This window comes from Octopus bimaculoides, chromosome 9 (assembly GCF_046866305.1).
Source record: "Octopus bimaculoides isolate indiv1 chromosome 9, ASM4686630v1, whole genome shotgun sequence".
Taxonomy (NCBI): domain Eukaryota; kingdom Metazoa; phylum Mollusca; class Cephalopoda; order Octopoda; family Octopodidae; genus Octopus; species Octopus bimaculoides.
The window spans coordinates 32266317-32279574 of record NC_142936.1 but is presented as its reverse complement, the minus strand read 5'-3'; the positions used below and the strand labels follow the sequence as shown (position 1 = coordinate 32279574).

Below are 13258 nucleotides of genomic sequence, written 5' to 3'. Positions count from 1 at the left end.
GGCTTCCCTTTGGTGTAAAAGTAGCTTCTTCCATATTTCAGCAAATAATGGATATAATGCTGGGTGACTGTGATTTTGTTATTGCTTATTTAGACAATATTCTAATGAAAGCAAATCACAGAAACAACATGTAGAACACATTAAAAGGGTATTTGAGAAGATTAGAGAATATGGTTTGAAGTTAATGAAAGAAAAAATGCGAGTTCTTCATGAAAAAAATTAAATACTTGACTGAATTTGATTTTATCAATTTCCCTTTCTTGAATGTGGCCCTGGCACACTCATCAGCACCAAACTCCATCCTGTTCTCATCACTGAATGCTTTCTTAGAGTGTAATAAGCTTTTGGGTTCATTGTTGTTGTTGCCATATAGTTTTAACCCTTTAGTGTTCAGATTAATTTGTCAAATGTAATGCTTATCTGTTCACATTAATTTTGATTTATTCAGGTTCAAGTGGGGTGTCCACAATATTTGCTTGTAACTTTGTTAATTTTCTACATACAGATTTAAAATTTTGTAAATGGGTACTTATATGCCAGTGATTTATAGTTACATAATTTTAGCTGATCTTTCTGACTAAATTTGACTTTTATGGGCAGGTAAATTTAATTAACAGATGTAAAAACAATAACATTATGAATAAACACTAAAATTCATATTCTTAAAACATCTTACCTGTTTGATTTGTTACTAAAATTATCCCAGATGTCAACCACCAAACAATTTTACATTTTTCAAGATGAGGTACATTAATTTGAATTAATTAAAATACAGGTGTAATCGGTACAAGATTTTATTCTTTCTCTATATTTCATTCAAACGTTTCCATTGAAAATAAAGTACAAAACTCTTTTACTAGTCAATATACTATTGGCTATGTACTCTTATACAATTTGATGAATTCATTTACGTAACAGAATGCATCTAATAAAAAAAATCTCATTAACAGGTGAGACAAAGGTGAATACAGGTGTGTAACATACTGAAAATTAATATGTATTTCTCACTTTCACATATTATTTATAATAAAATGAAAACGAATATACAAAATTATATAGTTATGACATATTTCTGTCATGAAACTGTCCAAAGCACCTTTTACACAAGGGCACTTTACAAAAGGAACACATACACGAAGTCTCTATCTAATACCCTTTTGCAGTTTTTCTTTTTTGCAGCGAACACAGTCTGCAAACATTTTTTCTTCCATTTATCTTTTTGACTTTATGAAAGTCAATATTTTCTCTGTTGACATCCACCTCAGTTAATTTTGCTTTTCTCTCAGTTCTGTGCTTTCTAGAAGTAAAGCCCTCACATAACTGAGATGCGATGTCAACCCAAAATTTCAAGTGGTCATAGTCCTTTGGTGGCGGAGGTACCTTGTGGCTTTTTACATATACAATATATGAATTTACAATAGTTAAATTAACTAAAAACCACGAAATGTACCTCCACCATTTCTTCCCAGTTCGACCAACTGGGTAATATGCCCAATATTGGTTGGATTTATCAACCCCACCCATATATTTGTTATAACAAATATTCACTAGGGGTTTCCCCTCAGCGCCAACACCAGGTTGTTCATTAGAAGACAGAAATAAAATCTGTCTTTTGTCTTTGAAAGCAGTAGCTCATCAATTTTCCTTTTTCTCTTTTTTTTAAACTTTGTTTTCATTTCACAGGGTAAACCTTTATGGTTTCCCGTAACTACTGCACGTGTAAGTACTTACACAGGCAAGATTTTCTGCCAAAGCCACTGAAGAAAAAAAACGGTCAAAACAGAGGTGTCGATGCTGATGGTGAAATGGTTCGGTAAGAGACCATACTATACATCATGTCCCAATCCATGCAGTCTGTTTCCGTTATATTTTTTACCTGTGTAAACACTGAAGTTTACACAATATCCAGTCTCTGCTTCACAAACTTTCCATACCTTGGTCCCCCATTTAGTAGGTTTGGCAGGCATGTACTGCCGAAAGTGTACTCTGCCTTTATAGCCTATCATGGTTTCATCTACACTGAGATTTTTCCTAGGTAGATACTCAGTTTTATAACTATTAACAAGTAAATCAATTACAGGACGTACTTTGTACAGGGGATCGTAGTTTGGGTCATTTTTGCTGGGTGCATTAGCAGAATCAATTAAATGCAAATACTGAGATATTTTCGAATACCGTGTCTTCGACATTATACTTGAGATATATGGATCACCATACCTTATATCCGAACTCCAGTAGTTCCACAGTCAAGGAAGCTGTTTAACACCAAACATAGTATTAATAAATACTCTCATTTCTGCAGTATAAGTTGGCTGCCATAGTGGATCATCTCTTCCATGAATAGAAATTAAACGTTGCGCATATTTGTTTGTTTCCTCCGCAGCATTTTCAAAAAAACTGTCTGGTAAAAATAAAAGTAGATAGTCCAGTGGTTGAGCATCAGGAGGTAAATTGTGTTGTGGACCAGTGTTTTCTGTGAAATCAGGAATAGTGATTGGTGTTGTAATCTTTGACCATGTTGCCATGTTTATGATATCATTTTCATCACTTTTGTTCTCAAAATCTTCCTCGTCCAACGAATAATCACTAATATCAGATTCAGCCCAAGACAAAATACTCTTGTTTTCTTGTTTTCATTTATATTTTCTATATTGTTAAGAGTAAAACCTTCAAAGTCGGAATTGCTACTTGCTGACGCCATTTCTTTAACAACTAAGGTACACACTTCTCTTCAAATGTTGAAAAAAACCACATGGTCTAAACAATTTCGCAGTATTTATACTTGGATAAAGGCGGGAAAGGCTTCATCTAGCATTATCTCAAAGCTACAAGCACTGAATAACGTGATTTGTTTATTTTTTAGCGATTTTGTAGAGCAGTCGAATATGACTGGATACGGCCGGCTTGAACAAATAAAGGGGAATTAAATAGGCCGGTTACGGCCGGTTTGAACACTAAAGGGTTAAGTCATCCATATGAAATAGATGGCTTATTTTCTTGTTGTCAGTTTTATAACTATACCCTGTTATGTTAAGTTCACATGAATTAGAGCTATGAAAAAATAAGAGGTGAAAGTAAGTCACCTTGGAAAATGCCACAGTCGATGCTGATAATGTTTGTACTTAGTACTTCATTAAAATGAGATAATTAGAGATTCATGTTCCACGATGACATATGCTTCAGAAATTTTGAAGATGTTTAGGAATTTCTAGATCCATGAATGAGGTATGCTGTTAAAAGTCTTTTTGTAATCAATCCATATGGAACTGAGATTTCTGTGCTTGTTATGACAGTTCTCATGGATCATGCAATTAATTAGTTGATCTTTGCATTCATATGAGCCTCATTGGCACCCCTTTTGTCCAGTAGGGAAAATATTGTTCTCTTCCATAAATGCATGTTTTCTCCATGAGAATAGATGTTAAAAATTTATAATTAGTGTGTAAACAGGTTGTGGGCCAATAGTTTTTTTTAACTTTGATTTCATTATACTTTGGGACTGGGCAAAGTAATACCATTTGCTATCCAGTTGTTTTCTCAAGATCTTTCATAATTTTATTGAACAGCTGGACTAATATTTCATGTGCACATGAGCAATGAAAGCCAAGAATTTGGCACCCTATCTTTACCAGGGGATTTCCACTTATGAGCCTTCATGAGTGTCATCCATAGGTTGGCTGTTGAGGTCTCTTCCCATGCTTGTTCTTGTGAATTTTTGTAGAATCCTTCTGTGCATCTAATCCAGTCTACATTTTTATTGTATATTTTCTTATCACTCCAAATCTTTTCCAAAAGTTTTCAACTTTTTCCATGGGAGGTGGGGAGAAGATCTTCAATGGTTATTTTTTCCTTCCCTATTTCTCTGTTAAATGTTTTTGCACTAGGTGTAAATAGCTTATTTTCTTTGTAAAAATTGTTTCTTTATTGTTTCTTTTCTCAAATCTGTATATTCTTTGAACTTTTGTTTGATCTTTTGTTTCAGTGTTTTTTTTTGTTGACATCAGTTCTTCTCTTGATGAAAATCCATCCCATCATCTTTCTTCCTTTTCTGGATCTTACATCATTTCCAGAGACTAGTTCATTTAATATTAATATTTTCTCTCTCATTAATTAAATTTCATTTTCAATTTTACTTCTCCAGTATGGCTTTCTTCTCAAGTTTGGTTTCCATTGATATCTTACAACTGTAAGCTCATTCAGGATTTGCTGCTTCATTTCCATCATAGACTCTATGTGTTCTTCAGTAAATGCGCTATACCATTTCTATACCAGTTTCCCAGTTATTTTTATCAGGTTCATCAGAATTTCTTATTTCTTAAGACCTTTGCATGATTTGGTCAGCTGACAGTTTTTCAATTAAGCCTTGATCTGATTCTTCATTTCCTTCCTGATTATATTTAGGCTATTTTTAACTGCACACTTGATTGTGATTATTTCAGTACCTGAGTCTATTATTTCTGAAGATATCCCTCCTAACATTTGCTAACTTGTTTTTATCCATCTGCTATCTTGATTTTGTGTTCTCCATATTTTGAATGGGGTTACAGTGTGTCTCTCTTGAAATGGCCTACCTAGTGCATAGTAATAAGCTTATATTAATTCTTTACACTATTCCTAGGTTCATTTGGTCCTCTGGCTTTTTTATTTTTGTGGTGGTTGTGGTAGTGAACTTGGGGGATTTGAGTTGTGGCAGTTCTCATTCAAGTGACCATCCAGGTTTGTATTTGATGAAGAGTTTGTACCAGTGGATGACTTTTTGACATCAGACTGGCTACCCACTGAGGGAATACCTCCAGATTAACCATAGGATAAGCAGTTTGGTGTACTGTTTTAATTTTTCTTTTTGTTTCATATTATTATTATTATTATTATTGTTCAGTAGTTTTATTTTTATAACGTGCTTTCACTTCACTACCGAGCGCAGCTCTGTGTGCCTTGGGTATGTGCTGTGGTTTGCTGTGATGCTCTTATGGTTACTGTATTGAAAGTGTTTTGCGTAGGATGTGTGCAGTGCCCAATAGTGCAATTTTCTGTATGTTATATATATTTGTAAGTCCTGGTGTTTTTGTTATGTATTTGTCTGAATATTTTTTTTATTATACCTAAGGCACCTACTATGATAGGAATTGTTTCTGTTTTTAGATTCCACATTCGAGTTACCTCTATTTCCAGGTCTTTGTATTTTGAAAGTTTTTCCATTTCTTTTAGGGAAACGTTGTCATCTGCTGGTATTGATACATCAATTAGAAAGCATTTTTTTTCTTCATGATCTTTGACAACTATATCTGGTCTATTTGCCTTAATTTCTCTATCTGTGTGTATTGGCATATCCCAGAGTATGGTTGCTTTCTCGTTTTCTGTGACCTTTTCTGGCGTGTGTTTATACCATCTTTTTTCTGTTGTTATTCCATAGTGTTGGCATAGCTTCCAGTGTATATAGGTCCCAGCTCTATCGTGTCTGTGAATATATTCCTTCTTAGCCAGGACTGGGCAGCCAGAGATAATATGATTTATTGTTTCTTGTCCATCTCCACATATTCTACAGTTACTTGTTATGTTTCTTTTCATTATATGTTTTTGGTAATTTCTGGTGGGGAGGCTTTGGTCTTGTGCAGCAATTAAAAATCCTTCAGTCTCTGCTTTGAGTCCTGAGCTTCTCAACCATTGCTGGGATTTTTCTCTGTCTATTTCTTTTGCATTTAGTTTAGCCCAGTATTTACCATGTAGGGGCTATTCTTGCCATCGCTTTATCATGGTCCGTTGCTGTTCTAGTTTTAGTTTGGATTTCATTTGTTTTATAGCTTTTGTTGTTTCTTCTTCTTCTTCTTCTTCTTCTTCTTCTTCTTCTTCTTCTTCGTATTTGTTAGGTAGTATGATTTCCTGTTTGTATTTGTCAGCTTCCTTAAATACTGAAAACAGTTTTTTGTTTTGCTCATGTTTTGTGGCTATTTGTATTAGTTTTCCTTGTTTCTGGAGTAGGTATTTTTGCAGTCCTATGGTGGTTATTTTATAATAGTTTTCCAGCTTTATAAGACCCCTGCCCCTTTCTGTGCATTGTATATATAGCCTTTCTATGTCAGATTTTGGGTGGTGCATCCTATATCCTGTCATTATTTTTCTTGTTTTCCTGTCTATTTTAGATAGTTCGTTTAGTGTCCAGTTAAGGATATTGTAGCTGTAGCTTATAACTGGGACAGCTAAAGTGTTAATACCCATTATCTTGTTTTTAGCATTGAGCTCTGTTTTTAGTATTGATCTAACTCGTCTATAGTACTCTTTCTTTATTTTTTCTTTCATTTGTGTGTGTTGTATCCTATCTAGTTCATTGCCTCCTAAATATTTGTATGGTTGCTACTTTTAACTAATTTTCCTCTTTTCAGGGTTGCTTTGGCACATTTTTCTAATCTGAATTTCATATCTATTTCCTTGTTAAAATTATGTACTGTCTGTAGTAGTGTTTCCAGCTCTTTGTCATTTTTAGCTTATAATTTTAGGTCATCCATATATAAAAGGTGGCTGACTGTTTTCCCGCCGTAACGTTTGTAACCGCATCCAGTTCTATTTAGCAATTCAGTTAAAGGTGTGAGTGCCAGGCAGAACAGGAGTGGAGAGAGCATGTCTCCCTGGAACATTCCTCTTCTAATGGGGATGGCTTTCGTTTTCACAAGTCCCTCTTTTGTTTGGAGCTGTAGCACTGTCTGCCATTTGTTCATTGAGTGCCTTATGTATTTTATAATAATTGGTGCCACCTTGTTTATGACTAGTGTTTCCAGAATCCACGTGTGGGGAACACTGTCGAAAGCCTTTTGGTAGTCCACCCAGGCCATACTGAGGCCTTTCTTCTTTCTGCGGCTGTCTTCAGTTATGGCTTTATTGATCAATAATTGATCTTTACAGCCGTATGCGCCCTTGCAGCAACCCTTCTGCTCTTCTGGAAACAGGTTGTTATTTTCCAGGTGCTTACTCAATCTCTGCGATATTATTGCAGTAAAGGCTTTGTAGATCGTAGGGAGACAGGTTACAGGTCTATAGTTTTGTAGTTTCTCCGTTTCCGTGGATTTGGAAATTAAGATGGTTTTCCCTTTCGTGAGCCATTCAGGCATTGTTTTTGGCTCTGCTAGTATATTGTTAAAGTTTTCTGCCAGCTTTTTATGCATTCCTGTCAGGTGTTTTAACCAGAAGTTGGGGATCTTGTCGTACCCAGGTGCCTTCCAGTTACTTAGTCTTTGCAGTGTCTGGGTGACTTCATCAGTTGTTATAGGGGTCCAGAGTTGCTCAGGTGCTAAGTTCGTTGTTTTAATGGTCCTTTTCTGAAGTTGTTGCTTCACCGACCATATTTGTTTCCAGAATTCTTCCAGTTCTGCTGTTGGTGCTGCAGTAATGTCTATTTTATTTTTACCCAGTTCTTGGTAGAGTTTTTTGGGGTTGGATTTGAACTGTTTGTTTTGTTCAAAGAAACGTTGGCGTTTCTCATACCGGCGGATCCTTTGTGCTTTGGCAATGATATCTTGCTTTAGTTTTTCTTTTGCCTCAGGTAAGTCTTTTTCTGTAATGCTGTATTTGTACAGTATTTTTGTTTTCTTCTTGTTACTTAGTTGTGTTGATTGTCTACTAATTTCGTTGAGAATTGATAAATCTTTTCTCTTTTTTAAAATTTTGTTCTGGATATGTAGGGGCTTTTCCAGAACAAGGTCTGTTTGAGTGGTAGAACTCCTGTTCGGATGGGTTTGAGTGAGTATCCTGCTTCTTTTCTGGCTGCAGTGGCTGCCGCATATATTATGTCATTTAGCTCTGTGATATTGCCAGTTGTTTCTGTGGTTGTTAGTTCCGTGACGGCCAGGTTTATGCTATTTATTATTGATGTTGTTTTATTGTCTATTTTGATTTTTGGGAGATATAATCTGTGGTCCATTCTAAGATCTGTGGTTTTCAGTTCTTCGGTTATTTTCATTTTCATAGTATCGTAATTATTAGGTTTCCCTTCGTTATTTCCAGGCTTTATATTGTTTTGCCTTCCTTTTCATTCATATGTTTGTCTGTAGTGTTCTGGATTGGTGCTTTTTGTACATTATTATACATCTCTACGGTCTGGGTTTGTTGTTTTTTGTTTACTTCGTTTTTGCCGGAAATTTTACGTTTGTCCTCGTGTTTTACTATCTCAGTGTTTATATTATTATTTGGCATTGCTGTGTGACTACTATCTAGATTTTCCTGATGTATTTTTCCTTTCAATTGTTCTATTTATATTTCTGATATTTTTTTTTGCTTTTAGAATATATCTTCATATGTTAGCTAGTTTGTTAGGGCTCATTGTTTTATCGAGGTCTTTGTTTACATTATTTTTCTTCCATATTTTATATGTATGTGTTGTTGCGTTTTCGTTTTTTGGGTAGAGCACTGCTGTGAAATAAGCGTGTAGGATCGAAATGTATTCCTCACGTGTCCATTTATGCTGTTTTAGTTTTGTTTGCGGGACATGAGGAACAATGTCCGGCCCTTTATTTTGATGGTTGTCGTTTTCGTAGGGTACCGGTTCGTTCATTTCTGTTGTCAGATTGTTTTGCACGTTCAGATCTTCGTACTTTTTGTGTAACAAGCACTTCTCGGTTGTTATTTTTGGGTGGAATAATACCGGTGTTATTTAATCTGTTTGTAATTTTTTTGTACATGCTGTTTGGGTTCGGAGATGGTCTGATGTTGAGGTAACACGTGTGTTTATGATCGCTGTGTGGGTAGTGGAGGTATCAAGTTAAAATGCATCATTATATTTGGAAAAATAGAAATAAATTTCAATGAGTATTACTTACTCGGATATAGTCCAACCCTTTGTCAGCTGTATGAAATAACAGAAAAAGTTCTATAAATTGGACGTAAAATATACATTACTTTTTATTATGTTTGTGTGTATGTGTGAGTTTGGAGGGATTATCATCTGGGTGAATACCGTGGTGGCTCTCAGTTATGTTCCAGGTTACAGCTTACCACATTGATTAGTATTTAATGTCTATAATTACTATTAGTTGTCATTCACACTGTAAATTCCTCTGGTGGGTAATTATTCACTTCACTGGACAGTAATATTGTCTGGAGTGTATAATGGCAATAATTATAATGATATAGAACATGGAGACTTATTCACCCTCAGAGTTTATTTCCTCTTATTTTACAATTTTATATAGCATAATTTTATGGACTTTATGACTTACACATGTTTTCATTGCACTGATTACAGGCACTTGCAGATGCAACCTGGCACAGTTTGTTTTGGTGCAGCTTCTTCAGGGTCTGTCCATTTGGCTAGTTTCAAACAAATGGAGTTATTTGTTAGTTAGGGTTCGGGTGGAGGTTGAAACTGAAATCTGATCTGTTTGTAGGCTTGCGCGGTTGACCTCAGATTCACACCAGTTGTTGTCTGATCAGTGTTTTGTAGTAGTTGGGTATGCTGTAGCCTTCTTTTCAAGTGTAGTGTTTGGTGCTGTTTATGTTTTGCAGTATACTTCGAATAGAATATATGCTAAATTTGTTAAGGAAGGCCATGAATTTTTTTGAGTTTAGGATATGTTCTTCTATCCATCCTTTCACACTCAGCTGTGGATGGAGCATTGGATTATCTAGAATTTTTTTTGAAATTTCTTCAATGTTTTGCTATGTTTACGTAAGCATCTTAAGGCCTGTTCAAATCTGGTATTAAGTAAATTTGTTTCTTTTTATGCAAATATTTTGGTATAATTCTTCTATACATGACTCACATCTATTTTTCCCTACCCAGTATAGTTTAGCTGTACAGGTTATTTCTCACTCCATATTATAGCTATGGTTCCTGTCTGTAGTTGAGCAGATTAGTTTGCTTAGGCTCATATGATTCATCTTATTTCTATTCCTATATGAGTTTAAGTGATTGGCTAGCCTTCTCTTGGAATTAAAAAAGCTGAACCATATATTATGTCCTTCCCTCAGAATTGATTCTGCATCTATAGACTTAGTTCTTCATCAAACATCTTGAGTCTAATGGGCATACTGCATCTCTGGCACAATTACAGTGACCTAATTCCATGTTTCTATTATTTATTGTGTCATGGCTCTTGCTAGATGTCTGTGCTATCCTTGTTTCTATCGGTGAAGTATTTTTTCTAAGCTTTCTATGCATAGGTGATTGTGTGCTGTTATTTCTAGTGGTTCACACTCCCTGTCTAGTCGAGGTATCAGTTTGTATTAGGGTTGTTTCCTTTTGACTGCTGATTCTTAGATTATTACCCGCCCTCATTACAGTGTGTGTTATTTTGGTGTTATTGTTCTGATCCCTTTTGTTCTTAACTGTTTCTACCTTTTCATTCAGATTCATATTATCAATATTTTCATTGATAGATTCATATTTCTTGTGTTGTCTACTACTTTCACTGGTCCTCGCATTGTGTGATAGGTTATGACTAGTGGAAAAGTCTTCTCGCATTGTGTGATGGGTTATAACTAGTGGAAAAGTGAGTCGGACATTGTGCATATTGAATATTCTTGGGAAAGTGTTTCTCGATCATGGTGCAAAACTGCTTCAGAATACTGGACAGTATTTGTTTCCCAAATGTAGCATTATACCACAGAGTAGTCCTGGAATTACTATTAGTTTTGATATTATTAAGTATTATGTGGTTGTTAGTGTTAGGGCCTTTCTTATTTCTGTGGTGGTTGTTTGGGTGTGTAGGGCATTATTGTATTTCATTGTTGTGTTTTGTATATATGTGCATCTGGGGTGGTTTGCTACATTTCTAATACGGAGCATTCTATGGTTTCTACTGTTATTTTCACTTGGTAGTTTCACAAGAGATTCACCTGTGTTCGAATCTTTTTTATTACCATTCAAGCTGTTTATTCTTTGATTGTATCCTATGTATTCATTCCTGTCTTTTTTTTTTTTTTGGTTCCTCTATCTTCTTGTAGGGTTTTACTAGGTTTTTATGGTTATATTTTTGTGTATTTTGGTGTCTGACAGGTAACCTTATTATATATATATATATCTATTTTGATTTCGTTTCCTAGGCTATACACTAATTTTTCTTTGTATCCTACCTCCTCCAACACTTTGTTATAATAATTCTCATTTTGCTTAAATATCTCCTCATTAGCTGACAGTCTTGATTTGTGGGTGGAAATGTTTAAGACTATAAATAGGGTTAATCACTTGGGGTGATTGCTATTATAGTGAATGTATTTAAGGTTTTTATTAGGTTTATGGTATGGTTTGAATAGGCTAGTACTTAGGTCTAGTGCAACATCTAAGGAGTTGACTGTGTCATGCTCCTCCTCTATTGAAATGGAAAGTCCCATGCCTTTGAAGAATTTGAATAATGTTTTCCTTTGTCTTTCCATTTCCCAGGCGAATAGTGTGTCACCCCTGTATAAGCCTCCCGCAATTTTTTGAAATTCTTTGTTTATGCAGAATAAAATATAAATTCCTACTAGATCAGTTACCTGGGCAATATATATATTGTATACATGTTTCCAAGTCCATTTGCTTTACTGATAATATGGGCCCTACTCTCATCAATGTATAATTAAAATATGATAAAAGACTTGTAATCTTTCTGGGCCCTGGTGCTACAACACCCAATTCACTCACCTCAAGATACAAATGGTCATGATGTACAGAAAGTTTGGGATATGTAAGTCTTGAAGAGCCCATCACTCTCAAGGTTTAATCACAGTTGGAATGACTATCATAAGGGATTTTACCTGATGTTTGAATAACTATTGTACATGTGAGCATAAATATGAGAAATTGACTGACTGACAAATTTCGTCCTTATTATATATGTAATAGATTCTATTGTCGATAACCACAGTTCTGGAGCTGATTGCTTATGTTGTTTTTCTTTATTTTGTAACAATTAGTGCAGCTTGTCATAAATATTTTGAATAATGTATTTTCAAATTTATTTTATCTTTCATTACAGGCCTGGCTGTCACCTTGAGGCTACAAATCTCCAAGAATTGAAACATTCCAATCCAGAAACTTTTGGCTTTCAGTATTCCCCACATTCTCACATGATAATTCTGCTTTCTAGATTCACTTCTCTGTGAGTTTTCTGGTGGAAAGGAAACAGCATCAAGTTCAGGAGACTAGCATCTGCGTCACCAGATAAAAGATGATATAATGAAGAAGGCCCTAAAATATCCCAGACTCTGTTGTTTCTTTTCTTTTATTTTATTTTGTTAGTTGTTTTTTAAGACTGTTATATGAATTTCTTCTTACATTCTTCAACAATGCATTTCTGTAGAACAATGGGCATGTAGTTGCCATAACTACTAATGCCTAATCAATCATCAGTTGCAGGGGATTAGCTATCAATTTTGCAAACTAAAGAGTAATGTTGTTTGTTCTTGGAAAAAGAGAACATTACTAGTAATGGTTGGCATCAGCAAAAAGTTAAACAAGTTCACAAAATTGAATAAGAATATGTACTATGAGAAGTGTATTCTAACATTTGGGACATTAATGTGTGTTGCTGCAAAGGGGCTAAATATAGCCTTCCAACTAGCTTCTCATTGTTTTCCCTAAGAAGGGCTCTGCTTAGAACATTTGAATTCACATCTCACATGTTATCTGAACAATGTTTTGTTTCTATCACGTCATCATTATCGTCTGTCTTTATTGTTATCATCACCATAATTCATTGTTATTCATCTACAAAAACATCAGTCCATGGAATTAATTTTTTAAACAATTGGGGTAATTTCAGTTTGTTAAAAATATTTTTTAACATTATTTATATTCTATAACAATCAATGTATGAATATGTGATTGGGTGTGGGAGATCATTTTACTGTATTTATATATTGAGATTTCTGTTTATGGGTTAATGATTAATATGAATATAGTGATTGGTATCAGACATGTTGCTGTAAGATTGGGGCAGCGGGGTACAGTGCATAGAGAGCAAGAAAGAGAGAGAGGAAGGACAATAAAGAAAGTAAATAAGGATGTATACTGAAATTATTCATGCATTAAAAAACCACATGTATGTATATATGTGTGTGTGTGCATGTATGTATATGTATATATTTATATATATATATATATATATTTATATTATAAAAGATGTTGACATATCTGTATACTTATGTTTCTCCCTCTCTCTTTATATATATATATGTTTATGTGTGTGTGTATGTGCATGTGTATATGTGTATGTATATATATATATATATATATATATATATATATATATATGTGTGTGTGTGTGTGTGTGTGTGTGTGTGTGTGTGT

The 13258-nt window shown here is 34.6% G+C and overlaps 1 protein-coding gene across 13 annotated transcripts in view; it reads left to right on the top strand.

The window, feature by feature from the left end:
• Positions 1-12977, top strand: part of LOC106872513 (uncharacterized) — a 252407-nt gene extending 239430 nt beyond the window's left edge. For 9 of the 13 annotated variants that reach the window (XM_089357347.1, XM_089357342.1, XM_089357352.1 and 6 more), the window contains one exon: positions 11946-12624. Coding sequence is in view for 3 of the 13 variants with exons in the window: in XM_089357348.1 (XP_089213474.1) it covers positions 11946-11963 (18 nt within the window). In the remaining 10 variants the exon portion in view is untranslated. Of the gene's footprint in view, positions 1-11945 lie in introns of all 13 variants that reach the window. The other 4 variants (XM_089357348.1, XM_089357343.1, XM_089357355.1 and 1 more) reach the window with 2 other exon arrangements.
• The last annotated feature ends 281 nt before the right edge of the window (positions 12978-13258 follow it).